Genomic DNA, 14,716 nt, shown 5'->3' on the forward strand with positions numbered 1-14,716 from the left:
ATGGACAGGGAAGCCTGGAGTGCTGCAGTCCATGGGCCACAAAGAGTCGGACATGACTGAGCGACTGAACTGAACTAAAACTCTTGAAAACAGAATTTCTTCAGGTCTCCCTAAAAGTATTGTGCCAGTCTCTAGTTCATTAGGGTAGCTGAGTTATGTCCAAGGTATACTACCAAAAGCAATACTAAGGCCCAGAATTCATCTTATTCCAGCACTGAGCTTGGGTATTTCCTCGCCGAGATATTGACAAAGAGTAGAAAAATCAGAGTTAACTCTGAGTTCTTCAGCTAGACTGACTACTGCAGAGCTCTGATTCAGAAGCAACTCCTCACCACAGGGATGTCTAGCTGCCGTCCGGCTGGCTTTAGTTCAGATTCAGTGGGAGAGTCGAAACGCGCTAGGAGAAGAGTGTTTATCTGCCCAGGAAAAGCGTTCCTAAGACGGGCCTCCGAGGGCGCAGTCCGCTGAGAAGCCGCATCTCAGCCCTCCAGGTCCCTAATTCGTATCTCAGACGGCCACCCCCCTGGCAAAGGAATTCTCCGAGGCGGCGGGAGACGTCCATAGGCCGGGAAAAGGCGTACTTGGCTGCTGACGCGCCCAGTACCTCTAGACGCGCAGGCTGGAGACCGATTGTCACCGTAGAGACCCCGCGGGAGGGGCGGGGCGGAGTTGTTTCTCACGGCGCTTGCGCGCAGCGCAGGTTTCCAGAGGGCAGGCTGAGGAGAGAAGGAAAACCCGCGCCGCGCGCCACCGAGGCCCACTGCGTGCGCAGGCGCACTCAGCCGCCTCCGCCGCTTGGAGCGCCCAGCACCTCCCGCAGAGTTCGGGGGGCGGGGCCTGGGGCGGGACTAAATGCTGGGGAAAAGTCAGCCTCTCTGTGCTCGCTCGTTGAGTCCGTCGTCGCCACTGACTTCGATCTGCCGCAATCATGTTGCCCAACACCGGGTAAGGGTACTTTGGCGCCATCGGGGAGGAAACCGGGCCCGGCGGAGTGGATAGCTTGGGTGGCCTGACCCGGCGGTGGGAGGTTTAATGATACTGCTCGGAGCGATCCGGAACGCTGGTTCGCCCTGGATGCAGTGTTCCTCTAACCTGCGGTCACTTGTGAAAAGTAGCGCAGAGGTGTGTACTTCAGGGTGGTAGTCGTGTTAAAATCTCATAGATAAAGAATCTGGAGTGAGTATCCCCCCGCCTCTAGGGCGGGTCCCAACTTTGGGTTTAGAGATACAGCTGCGGGTCTTGCTGGAGGCCGCGAGTTCTGGGTGAAAGGTCACCGAAACTCCTGTGCACTTAATGAGTCCCCCACTTGTTCAGAACTCTCAATTCTGGAAGGAGAAAATAAGGGGTATTTAAAAAGGGATTTCAAGTTATTAACAAACTAAGCTAACCTTAAAGGATGAGTGTCTTTTGGGGAGGCTTTTTTCTTTTACTTTGAGATGATACTGGGTTGTGCTAAAATACACATAAGGTTTGCCATCGTCACCATTTTTAAGTGTACAGTTAAGTAGTGTTAAGTATGTTTGCACTGTTGAGCAACCAGTTTCCAGAACTTTTTCGACTTGAGAAGCAAACTCTGTACCCTCCCCCCCCATCTCATTCTTTTTTCCATTGATGTACTGTATGGATATTTTGAGCTGAGTGACATGTTCGTTCTGAAGTTAGCTTGAAACATGGCCAAAAGACTTAAACAGCTCAAAAGGGTGAGTTTCCTTATTCTTAACTTTCAATCCCTACTTACTCTCTGGTGAGTTTCCAAAGATACTCTGTGTATTTATAAACATATTTGGGTACACAATCCATAAACACGTACAAACACACTCCCCACTTTACAAAATAGTAGCAAAGCCCCGTTTTGGGTCTTGCTCTTTTTACCTGTCATTTAATATGTCTTGGGACATATTTTCAGTACATTTAGATCTTTCTCACTTTTAATGTTCTATTTAATCTACCCCCAACACTGGATACCAGATCACTTCTAGTTTTTTGATACTCCATCTTTGCTGCCGTGATTATCCTTGTTTTCACCTGTTTTGCACATATTTGAGTGTATCCACATGATAAATTCTTGGCAGTGAAGTTGCTGGAGCAAAGAGTGTAAGCATTTCAAGTTTGATAGCTAATACCAAAAGCCCTCCAGAGAGGCTGCACACTAAAAAGAATTAATGCGATTTCCTAACCCAACACATTGGTAAACAGCAAAATGTCTGATAATAGAAATACTTGTTTTGATAATAAAAATCTAACTAGAGAAAAAAATGACACCTCATTATAGTTAAAATCTGCACCAGCGAGTGAGGAAGCAGATCTTTTTATATGTTTAAAGCAGCAGTTCTTGTTGAGGAGTAATTTTGACTCCCATAGGACATTAGGCAATATCTGGGAACACATTTTATTGTCACAATTGAGTGGGGTGCTACTGGCGTCTAATGAGGGGTCCGGGGATGCTGGCAAACGTCTTATAAGGCACAGGAGAGCCCCCTACATTAAAGAATTATCTTGTCGAAAATGTCAATAGTGTACAGATTGAGAAATCCTGGTTTAAAACCATCTGTGTATCTTTTCTTTTGCCTGTTTTACAGTTAGACTTTTGATTGATCTCTGAGATCTCTGTACTGAAAAGTAATTTGTTCTACATCATACATGTTAGAAATTTTTTCTCAGTGTTTTTTCATTGCATCTTGAGTTTGATTATACTATTTGTTTATTATGTAGAACCATGTGGATTTATTGAATCAGTTATCAATGATAATCAAGTTATCTTTTAAGACTGTTGTGTTTTTGTGACAAAGCTGTAAAAGGCCATCTTAAATTTTTTTTTTCAATTTGTAAGTATTCAAATTAAATTGGAATTTTTGTGGGCTTTCCCCCACCCCCAACTCAGATTTCAGCATAGGAAGTGAGTTAGGAAACCCACTTCATTTTGGTTCAAATGGCTGGCTGTACAGTTGTTTCTACACCATTGACTGACTAGTTATTTTTTCTTTCTGTTAGAAATTCCACCTCTGAATTCTTGTATGTATACGGATCTTTTTTATTCTATTACTTTGGTCTATCTGTTCATGTACCAGTGCTAAATTATGTTAATTACTCTAATTTTATAAATTGTTTTAGTATCTTGGAAGGCTAGTTCCTGCCTCATCTGGATTTTTTTTTTTTCAGAATTTTCTTTGTTACTTTCAGATGTTTATTTTCTGAAACAATTTTAAGTAAATGAACTTTAACTTGTATAGTGTTTTTTTGAAGTGATTGCTTTTTTTCTTTAAATAGTTAAAGATTCATCACATTTACCATGATTTTGAGGTACTAGGAAATTTTGGTAAATTGTAGTGCTAACTCTGCATTAGCAAGTTTTAGTCATCTACCAGTAGTAATGAGGAATTTGGAATCTTTTTGCTTTCTCACCTTCTATACTCTGGTTCTGATGCTTTAGAAATGGAGGTATAGACCCAGTGGTTTTCAGGTTAAGAGGAAAGAGGACTTTGCCCTTGTTTCTGCCAGTGCCTGAGACCTTGAGCGTGAAAATGCCCTTCATCCTACTGAGAATCAATCCAAGTGGACCAAAGGCAAAGGAGTAGAGCTTTTTTTTTTCTCATAAATTTATTTTATTAAAATATAGCTCATTTACAATGTTTTATTAATTCCTGCTGTATGACAAAGTGAGTCAATTATACATATCTATGTGTGTGTTAGTTGCTCAGTTATGTCCGACTCTTTGCAACCCCATAGACTGTAGCCCACCAGGCTCTTCTGTCCATGGAATTCTTCAGGCAAGAATACTAGAGTGTATTCAGTAACCATTCCCTTCTCCAGGGGATCTTCCTGACTCAGGGATTTAACCCAAGTATCCTGCATTGTAGACAGATTCTTTACCATCTGAGCCACCAGGGAAACCCACAAACATGTATATGTATATATATATAAATCGATAGCTTACGGTGAATGATGTCAGATTCCTGATCTCTGAAGAAGAAGAGTTAGCTTTGGTACCAGGGACCAGGCTTGATTATTCAAGAGCTTTTGTGTAGCGGGGTTTTATTAAAGTAAGAAAAGAGACAGAGAAAGCTTCTGACATAGACATCAGAAGGGGTTGGAGAATGCTTCTCTTTGCTAGTGTTAGCAAGGGAGTTATATACTTTTAAAATTAGTTATTACAGTAAATCAAAAGAATGTCTCAAGGTTGTAAAATTTTTACCAGACCCACTCCTACAATTTACATTTTAGGATAACGGATTAGAATTTAACAATAGAAAGATCCTACCAGGCCCACTCCCATAATATACATTCTAAAATATCGGGGTTAATCGGGAGGTTTTCAGGAAGGAGAAACTGTCCTCAAGCAGAATACATTGTTGTTATATAATCCCTAATACAAAGTTGAAACCGAGTTGTTTGTTGTGTTATCATCAGTTCCGGGCTTAAAGAAAAAAAAAAACATTTTATGTGATTAAGAAATGTAGAGGAAAAAAAAGTTTGTCCTTTCCTCCTCCTCGAGAACCCCAGACCCCTCTCTCCTCGGGGACCCCCAGACTTCTTCTCAACCTGCCTAGGAATTGACTCAAAACTGTAATGGAAAAGGATATGAACATTCTTTTTCATTTTCTTTTCCATTATGGTTTATCACAGGATATTGAATAAAATTCCCTGTGCTACACAGTAGGCCTTGTTGTTTATCCTTCCTATGTGTAATAGTTTGCATCTGCTATGGATAGGGCTTTTTAAAGCAATAATTGGGACATTTTCATCTAAATACTTACATTTAAAAATCACTTTAACACTATGTATACTACCTTTTTCCACAGTTTATTGTGATCCTCACAGTCAAAGGCTTAGGCCTTTGAAAGATTCTGAAAGAGATGGGAGTACCAGACCACCTGACCTGCCTGTTGAGAAACCTATATGCAGGTCAGGAAGCAACAGTTAGAACTGGACATGGAACAACAGACTGGTTCCAAATAGGAAAAGGAGTACGTCAAGGCTGTAGATTGTCACTCTGCTTATTTGACTTATATGCAGAGTACATTGTGAGAAACGCTGGGCTGGAAGAAGCACAAGCTGGAATCAAGATTGCCGGGAGAAATATCAATAACCTCAGATATGAAGATGACACCACCCTTATGGCAGAAAGTGAAGAGGAACTCAAAAGCCTCTTGATGAAAGTGAAAGAGGAGAGTGAAAAGGTTGGCTTGAAGCTCAACATTCAGAAAACTAAGATCATGGCATCTGGCCCCATCACTTCATGGGAAATAGATGGGGAAACATTGTCAGACTTTATATTTTTGGGCTCCAAAATCACTGCAGATGGTGATTGCAGCCATGAAATTAAAAGACGCTTACTCCTTGGAAGGAATGTTATGACCAACCTAGATAGCATATTAAAAAGCAGAGACATTACTTTGTCAACAAAGGTCTGTCTAGTCAAGGCTATAGTTTTTCCAGTGGTCGTGTATGGATATGAGAGTTGGACTGTGAAGAAAGCTGATCGCCGAAGAATTGATGCTTTTGAACTGTGGTGCTGGAGAAGACTCTTGAGAGTCCCTTGGACTGCTAGGAGATCCAACCAGTCCATTCTAAAGGAGATCAATCCTGGGTGTTCATCGGAAGGACTGATGCTAAAGCTGAAACTCCAATACTTTGGCCACCTCATGCGAAGAGTTGACTCACTGGAAAAGACTCTGATGCTGGGAGGGATTGGGGGCAGGAGGAGAAGGGGATGACAGAGGTTGAAATGGCTGGATGGCATCACCGACTCGATGGACATGGGTTTGATTGAACTCCGGGAGCTGGTGATGGACAGGGAGGCCTGGCGTGCTGCGATTCATGGGGTTGCAAAGAGTTGGACACGACTGAGCGACTGAACCGAACTAAACTGAACTGATACTACCTTTTGTATAAAAAGGAAGGGAAAATTATACACACACACAGGATATATTTTATATATGTGTGTGTGTCTGCATATTTTAAAAAAAGAAATATAATAAGGGTAGGTAGAAATTAAGCTATCTATAGGCAAAGGATTGAACTTCTTTAAATATACACATTTATAAGGTTTTGACTTTTTTATTGGCCACACAATGCAGCTTGTGGGACCTTAGTTCCCCCAACCAGGGATTGAACCCAGGCCCTTGACAGTGAAAGCACAGGAGTCCTAAGCACTGGACCACCAGGGAATTTCCAGATTTGACTTTTAAATCAAGTATAGGTTTTATAGCATCCCTCATCAAAGAAGAGGGGAAAGGTGATAAACTAAAGTGGACTGCCATCATAAACAGAGGACCTTAACTGTATGTCAAACTTTTCACATAAATATACATAGAAAAATAATTCAAATAATTTTAACATAGTAATTTGTATACCTTTAGAGACATCTGCTCTAAGGACAAGAGAGTACAAAGAAATCTTGAACTTTACTTGGTAGATTTATTATTGATAGTCGTATTAGTATAGTAATTTGAATACTGGTGCGTCTTACAGTATTAATAAATATTAATATACCACCTATTGTTGGTCTGATTCTTTAGCAGAAGAACCAGTGATCCTTACCCTCCCCTCTGCCATGTGTGAGAGTGTGTTCCTGGAGTCTTTTTGTCTTCTCTAACCTGTCTTTCCTTGATAGCTCAGTTGGTAAAGAATCCACCTACAATGCAGGTTCAATTCCTGGGTCAGGAAGATCTGCTGGAGAAAGCATAGGTTACCCACTCCAGTATTCTTGGGCTTCGCTGGTGGCTCCCTTGATTCCTCCCTGGTAAAGAATCTGCCTGCCAATGCAGGAGATGTAGGTTCATCCCTGGGTCAGGAAGATCCCCTGGAGTAGAAAACGGCAACCCACTCCAGTATTCTTGCCTGGAAAACCCCATGGACTGAGGAGTCTGGTGCGTTGAAGTCTATGGGGATGTAAGAGAGTCAGATATGACTTAGCAACTAAAACAACAAACAGCAGCAACAAGAATGAAATTCTTTTTTGAGGGGAAGAAAGAATGTGTTTATTTCCTGCTGCTGCTGCTAAGTCACTTCAGTCGTGTCCGACTCTGTGTGACCCCATAGACGGAAGCCCACCAAGCTGCCCCGTCCCTGGGATTCTCCAGGCAAGAACACTGGAGTGGGTTGCCATTTCCTTCTCCAATGTGTGAAAGTGAAAAGTGAAAGTGAAGTCGCTCAGTCGTGTCCGACCCTTAGCGACCCCACAGGCTGCAACCCAAAATCCATGGGATTTTCCAGGCAAGAGTACTGGAGTGGCTTGCATTTCCTAGGGTTGCCATAACAAAATACCACCGATTGAGTGGCTTCAAATGGAAATTTATTTAAGTTCTGAAGACTTGAAGTCTGAAGTCCAGATGTTAGCAGTGCCCTAGCAGTGTTAGTGTTCCCTCTGAAATTATGAGTAGAACCCTGACTTGCCTCTCCCTAGCTTCTGGTGATCATCGGCAGTCCTTGGCATTCTTAGCTGGTAGCTGCTTTACTCCGCTCTCCACCTCTGTCATCACATGGTGTCCTCCCTGCGTGTCTGTCTTTATGTAGTCTTTCCTCCTCTTATAAAGGCACAGTCATACTGAATTAAGGATCCACCCTACTCTCAAGACGGTAAAGCGTCTGCCCGCAATGCGGGAGACCCAGGTTTGATCCCTGGGTTGGGAAGATCCCCTGGAGAAGGAAATGGCAACCCACTCCGGTACTCTTGCCTAGAAACTTCCATGGATGGAGGAACCTGGTGGGCTACAGTCCATGGGGTCGCAAAGAGTTGAAAACGACTGAGCGACTTCACTTTCTTTTCTTTCTACTCCTGTATGACCTCATTGTAACTAATTACATCTGCAGCAACCCTGTTTCCAAGTAAGGTCTCATTTTGGGGATGCTGGAGGTTGCTGCTGCTAAGTCACTTCAGTCGTGTCCAACTCTGTGTGGCCCCATAGACAGAAGCCCACCAGGCTCCCCCGTCCCTGGGATTCTCCAGGCAAGAACACTGGAGTGGGTTGCCATTTCCTTCTCCAATGTGTGAAAGTGAAGAGTGAAAGTGAAGTCGCTCAGTTGTGTCCGACCCTTAGCGACCCCACAGACTGCAGCCTACCAGGCTCCTCCATCCATGGGATTTTCCAGTCAAGAGTACTGGAGTGGTTAGGACTTCAAAATATCCTAACACTTTGGTAGATAAAATTAAATCGATAACAGGGAGGTACAATTGTATTTTGGTTAATACAGTTGAATTTGTAATAGGGAAATAGTGTTTGCTGAATTGGGGTTCAAAATTGATCATACGTGTTCATACACATATGTGTTCGTCTGTGAAAACTTTTCTTAGCTCCCACACTGTACACAAACAGATGGAGGTTCGGATTTAGCCCCTGGCTTAGACATAGATAAGTAGGTATTGCTGCTGCTGCTAAGTCGCTTCAGTTGTGTCCGACTCTGTGCAACCCCATAGACAGCAGCCCACCAGGCTCCCTCCTCCCTGGGATTCTCCAGGCAAGAACACTGGAGTGGGTTGCCATTTCCTTCTCCAATACGTGAACGTGAAAAGTGAAAGTGAGGTCGCTCAGTCCTATTCGACTGAGTGACCCCATGGACTGCAGCCTACCAGGCTCCTCCGTCCATGGGATTTTCTAGGCGAGAGTACTGGAGTGGCTTGCCATTGCCTTCTCCGAAGTAGGTATTAGGAATAATAATAAAAAAGCAAGAAAATTAGTAATAATATTTAATGTAGTTGTTACTTTGTCGGTCAGGAGGAAGAAGAAGGATAGAGAGGAGTACAGAGGTGGCTTCTAGGGTACTGATGATATTCTATTTCTTGGTATGCATTTTATTTTGATCTTTAAGCTTTACACATTATATATTTTTTGTATTTTGTGTTGTTTTTTTTTTTACTAAAATAGTTGCCACCTCTTGCTCACTTTCCACTCCTCTTCCTATTAAACCGTTTATTTCTTATTTTGAAGCCCTTCTCCCACTTTTACCTCTGAACTTGCTTCTAAAGTGTAGTCTTTCTGATCTTGGCAAAAGCCTTACATTCCTTTGTTAGCAAGCCTGCTTGTCTGTTACCTTCTCTCTGGTTATTGCCCCTTTTTCTGTTTGTCATTGTCCCTTTGCGGCCCTCTCTTCAGCCTTCTCCTTTATGTGCTTTTAGAAAGTAAACAGGAAAGTGGGATTCCCACTCTGACTTAATACAGATTTTCTTCTCATCTAACACCTAAAGAAGTAGAAAGTTAAAAGTGGGTGGTTGGATATATTATAAAAAAGTGAATGGGCACAGAGAACTTTCCTCACATTTGGATCAGAGAATCTTTGAACAACACCCAGAGTTCTTTGCCAGCTTTCTATGTGTGTTTGTTTAACATCATTATTGAGATGTAATTCACGCACCACACGATTTACCCATTTAAAGTATACAATTAAGTGGTATAGTCACAGAGTTGTGTACACTTTAACTTGTTTACACAGTCAACTTTAAAATATTTTTGTCGTCCAAGAAAGAAACCCCATACCCCTCCTTCTCCCACCCCCAGTCCTGGGCAGCCACTAGTCTGTGTGTGTCTATAGGTTTGCCTCTTCTGGACATTTCGTATAAATGGAATCATCCAGTATGAAGGCCTTTGTGACTGGCTTCTTTCACTGAGCATGTTTTCAAAGTTCATCCATGTGGCACAGATCAATACTTCATTCCCTTTTATTGCTGAATATATCCCTTTGTATGTATTGATATATAACACATTTTCAGTTCAGTTCAGTTCAGTCACTCAGTCGTGTTCGACTCTTTGCGACCTCATGGACTGCAGCACTCCAGGCTTCCCTGTCCATCACCAACTTGCAGAGCTTGCTCAAACTCATGTCCATTGGGTTGGTGATGCCATCCAACCATCTCATTCTCTGTCACCCCCTTCTCCTCCTCCCTTCAATCTTTCCCAGCATCAGGGTCTTTTCCAGTGAGTCAGTTCTTTGCATCAGGTGGCCAAAGTATTAAGAGTTTCAGCTTCAGCATCAGTCCTTCCAATGAATATCCAGCACTGATCTCCTTTAGGATGGACTGGTTTGATCTTCTTGCAGTCCAAGGGATTCTCAAGAGTCTTCTCCGACACCACAGTTCAAAAGCATCAATTCTTCAGCACTCAGCTTTCTTTATAGTCCAACTCCCACACCTATACATGGCTACTGGAAAAACCATAGCTCTGACTAGACAGACCTTTGTTGGCAGAGTAATATCTCAGCTTCTTAATATGGTGTCTAAGTTGGTCATAGGTTTTCTTCCAAGGAGCAAGCATCTTTTAATTTCATGGCTGCAGTCACCATCAGTGATTTTGGAGCCCCCCAAAATGAAGTCTGTCACTGTTTCCATTGTTTCCCCATCTATCTTCCATGAAGTGATGGGACTGGAAGTTGTGATCTTAGTTTTCTGAATGTTGAGTTTTAAGACAACTTTTTCACTCTCCTCTTTCACTTTTCATCAAGTGGTCCTATAGTTCTTCGCTTTCTGCCATAAGAGTGGTGTCATCTGCATATCTGAGGTTATTGATATTTCTCCCAGCATTCTTGATTCCAGCTTGTCCTTCATCCAGCCCAGCATTTCTCATGATGTACTCTGCATATAAGTTAAATAAGCAGGGTGACAATGTCGAGCCTTGAGGTACTCTTTCTCGATTTGGAACCAGTCTGTTGTTCCATGTCTAGCTCTAACTATTGCTTCTTGACCTGCATACAGATTTCTCAGGAGGCAGGTAAGATGGTCTGATATTCCCATCTCTTTAAGAATTTTCCACAGTCTGTTGTGATCCACACAGACAAAGGCTTTGGTGTAGTCAATAAAGCAAAAGTAGATGTTTTTCTGGAACTCTCTTCCTTTTTTGATGGTCCATCGGATGTTGGCAATTTGATCTCTGGCTCCTCTGTCTTTTCTAAATCCAGGTTGAACGTCTGGAATTTCATAGTTCACATACTATTGAAGCCTGGCTTGGAGAATTTTGAGCATTACTTTGCTAGCATGTGAGATGAGTGCAATTGTGCAGTAGTTTGAACATTCTTTGGCATTGCCTTTCTTTGGGATTGGATTGAAAACTGACCTCTTCCAGTCCTGTGCCCACTGCTGAGTTTTCCAAACTTGCTGGCATATTGAGTGCAGCACTTTCACAGCATCATCTTTTAGGATTTGAAATAGCTCAACTGGAATTCCATCGCCTCCAGTAGCTTTGTTTGTAGTGATGCTTCCTAAGGCCCACTTGACTTCACATTCCAGGGTATCTGGCTCTAGGTGAATGATCACACCATCGTGGTTATGTGGGTCATGAAGATCTTTTTTGTACAGTTCTTCTGTGTATTGTTGCCACCTCTTCTTAATAACTTATGCTTCTGTTAGGTCCATACCATTTCTGTCCTTTGTTGTGCCCATCTTTGCATGAAATGTTTCCTTGGTATCTCTAATTTTCTTGAAGAGATCTCTAATCTTTCCCATTCTATTGTTTTCCTCTATTTCTTTGCTCTGACCACTGGGGAAGGCTCTCTTATCTCTCTTTGCTATTATTTGGAACTCTGCATTTAGATGGTATATCTTTCTTTTTCTGCTTTGCCTTTAGCATCTCTTCTTTTCTCAACTATTTGAAAGACCTCCTCAGACAACCATTTTGCTCTTTTGCATTTCTTTTTCTTGGGGATGGTCTTGATCACTGCGTCCTGTACAACGTCACAAACCTCCATCCATAGTTCTTCAGGTACTGTATCTATCAGATCTAATCCCTTGAATCTGTTACTTCCACTGTGTAATCATAAGGAATTTGATTTAGGTCGTACCTGATTGGTCTAGTAATTTTCCCTACTTTCTTCAATTTAAGTCTGAATTTGGCAGTAAGGAGTTCATGATCTGAGCCACAGTCAGGTCCCGGTCTTATTTTTGCTGACTATATAAGGCTTCTCCATCTTTGATTACAAAGAATATAATCAATCTGATTTTGGTATTGACCATCTAGTGATGTCCACATGTAGAGTCTTCTCTTGTGTTGTGAAAGAGGGTGTTTGCTATGACCAGTGCATTCTCTTGGCAAAACTCTTGTTAGCCTTTCCCCTGCTTCATTTCGTACTCCAAGGCCAAATTTGCCTGTTACTCCAGGTATCTCTTGACTTCCTCCTTTTGCATTCCAGTCCCCTGTAATGAAAAGGACATCTCTTTTGGATGTGAGTTTTAGAAGGTCTTGTAGGTCTTCATAGAAAACCAGTCAACTTCAGCTTCTTCAGCATTACTGGTCGGGGCATAGACTTGGATTACTGTAATATTGAATGGTTAGTCTTGCAAACGAACAGAGATCATTCTGTCATTTTTTGAGACTGCACCCAAGTTCTGCATTTCAGACGTTTTTGTTGACTATGATGGCTACTCCATTTCTTCTAAGGATTCTTTCCCGCAGTAGTAGATCTAGTGATCATCTGAGTTAAATTTCCCATTCCAGTCCATTTTAGTTCACTAGTTCCTAAAATGTCCGTGCTCACTCTTGCCATCCCCTTTTGACCACTTCCAATTCGCCTTGATTCATGGACCTAACATTCCAGGTTCCTATGCAATATTGCTGTTTACAGCATCGGACTTTACTTCCATCACCAGTCACATCCACAACTGGGCATCATTTTTACTTTGGCTCCATCTCTTCATTCTCTCTGGAGTTATTTCTCTACTCTCCTCCAGTAACATATTGTGCACCTGCTGACCTGGGGAGTTAATCTTTCAGTGTTATATCTTTTTTGCCTTTTCATACTGTTCATGGGGTTCTCAAGGCACGAACACGAAAGTGGTTTGCCGTTCCCTTCTCCAGTGGACCACGTTTTGTCAGAACGTCTTCTCCACCGTGACCCATCCATCTTGGGTGGCCCTACACGGCATGGCTCATAGTTTTATTGAGTTAGACAAGGCTACAGTCCATGTGATCAGTTATATATAACACATTTTACTTTATCTGTTCATCAGTTGATGGACATTTAAGTTGTTTCCACTCTAGCTATTATAAGCAATGATGAGGATCTGTTAAATAATTATTAGCTTTTACATAATTCCTTTTAAGTGGTATGTATTCATTGCAGAAAATGGAAAAATCCTGAAGAATATAAAGACTATGATAAAATTTATTCATAATCCCACCATTCAAAAGTAAGGTCTTTTTAAAAATTTTTCAAAAATAAACTTTAACCCTTTTTCTGTGGGGAAAAAATATATATATGTTCCTGTAGTTCATTATTTCCTCATTTCTTTTTAAGATTTACTCATTTGAGCAGATTTTGTTTGCAAAAATCATAGCAAATCTGGCCACTGCGGTTATAATAATTTATAGCTCATTATACAGTGGGAGTCATCAGGTATCAGATGGGAAGGAGCAGGGTTTAGGGAAAGTTCGATTGAAGAGGAAACCTGTTTTGTGAATATGTGTGTGAGTTTTTGGTACTGACATCAGTAAATAGAAACTTTGAGGTTTCTAATAAGGCCACATTTGTTCTGTTGTAGGAAGTTAGCAGGATGTACTATCTTCATCACAGGTGCAAGTCGTGGCATTGGCAAAGCGATTGCTTTGAAAGCGGCCAAGGATGGAGCAAACATCGTCATTGCTGCGAAGACCGCCCAGGCACACCCCAAACTCCCAGGCACCATCTATACTGCTGCTGAAGAAAGTATGTTGCAAGAAACAGAGAATTTGCTTGAAAGTTTAATTATATCTATCAGAAGTCTATCCTAAAAATAATTCTATCTGGTTAAAGAAATATTTTGTCATCCTAGAGTGGTGTTTGGGGATCATTTTTCTCCCTAGCTTTTTTAATGGGAGAGATTCCCTTTAAAAATCATATCTCATGAAGCCATGGTCTTGGATGAGAGCAAAGAGCAGAGGAGTGGAAGCAGAGAAAAGAATTTAAGAGGTGGATGGTGTGAGCGAAAAAACGCTCCATGTTACCTGTTCTTGCATAATTTGCAAGTCATTATTTTAATACCTTCAGGTCACAGATAGTTATTTTTTTTTCTTTTTTAAAAAAATTATTTACTTTTAACTGAAGGATAATTGCTTTACAGTACTGTGTTGGTTTCTCCCGTATATCATCATGAATCAGCCATAGATATACATATGTGCCTTCCCTCTTGAACCTCCCTTCCATCTCCCACCCACTCCTAACCCTCTAGGTTGTTACCGAGCCCAGGGAACACAAATATTTATTGAGTGCTTATATTCAAAGCACTGTGCCAGGAGTGAGGGCTTAAAAATTCAGTGTCAGCTGATGTGCTACTTTTGTTAGTTATGTTATTAGTACTGTGGTTATGTTAAGGGAATACATATGAAGCAATTATGAATGAAATGATGCCTGGGATTTGTTTTGAAATATACCAGCAAAAAACGAAACAGAATTGGTGGTAGATAAATTTACTGCAAGACATTATCAATCATTGAAGATAGTTGATGGATTCATGATAGTTCATTATACTTTTCTTTTTATTTTTGTCCATTTTTAGAAATTTTCCATGGTAAATATCTTTTAAATTGCTTTCCCCCCTTATTTCTTTTTAATAGCATTTTTTAAAATTGCCCTCTTTTTTGTTTGCTTTTTAAATAGAATTGACCTGGCTAGTCTGTAGATGGCTATGAATTCAGTCTGTCCTACAGTAGGACAGAGTTGCTAGTAGTTGCAAGACATAGTTATTTATATTGATTTTCTGAAAATGGGTTACTTTTTCCTTTTGACTCATGTCAGAGGTTTGGTATTGATGAAAGTT

General features: G+C 41.3%; 1 protein-coding gene across 1 annotated transcript in view; it reads left to right on the top strand.

Annotated features, from left to right (window-relative positions):
- The first annotated feature begins 802 nt into the window (after window positions 1–802).
- The window catches only part of HSDL2 (hydroxysteroid dehydrogenase like 2), a 56,505-nt gene continuing 42,591 nt past the window's right edge, over window positions 803–14,716 (top strand). The window contains exons 1-2 of the mRNA XM_055427595.2: window positions 803–945; window positions 13,463–13,626. Of these exons, the coding sequence (XP_055283570.1) occupies window positions 929–945; window positions 13,463–13,626 (181 nt within the window). The 5' untranslated portion in view covers window positions 803–928. The remainder of the gene's footprint in view (window positions 946–13,462; window positions 13,627–14,716) is intronic.

This window comes from Moschus berezovskii, chromosome 7 (assembly GCF_049115385.1).
Source record: "Moschus berezovskii isolate FMDL1 chromosome 7, NW_MosBer_1.0, whole genome shotgun sequence".
Lineage (NCBI taxonomy): Eukaryota > Metazoa > Chordata > Mammalia > Artiodactyla > Moschidae > Moschus > Moschus berezovskii.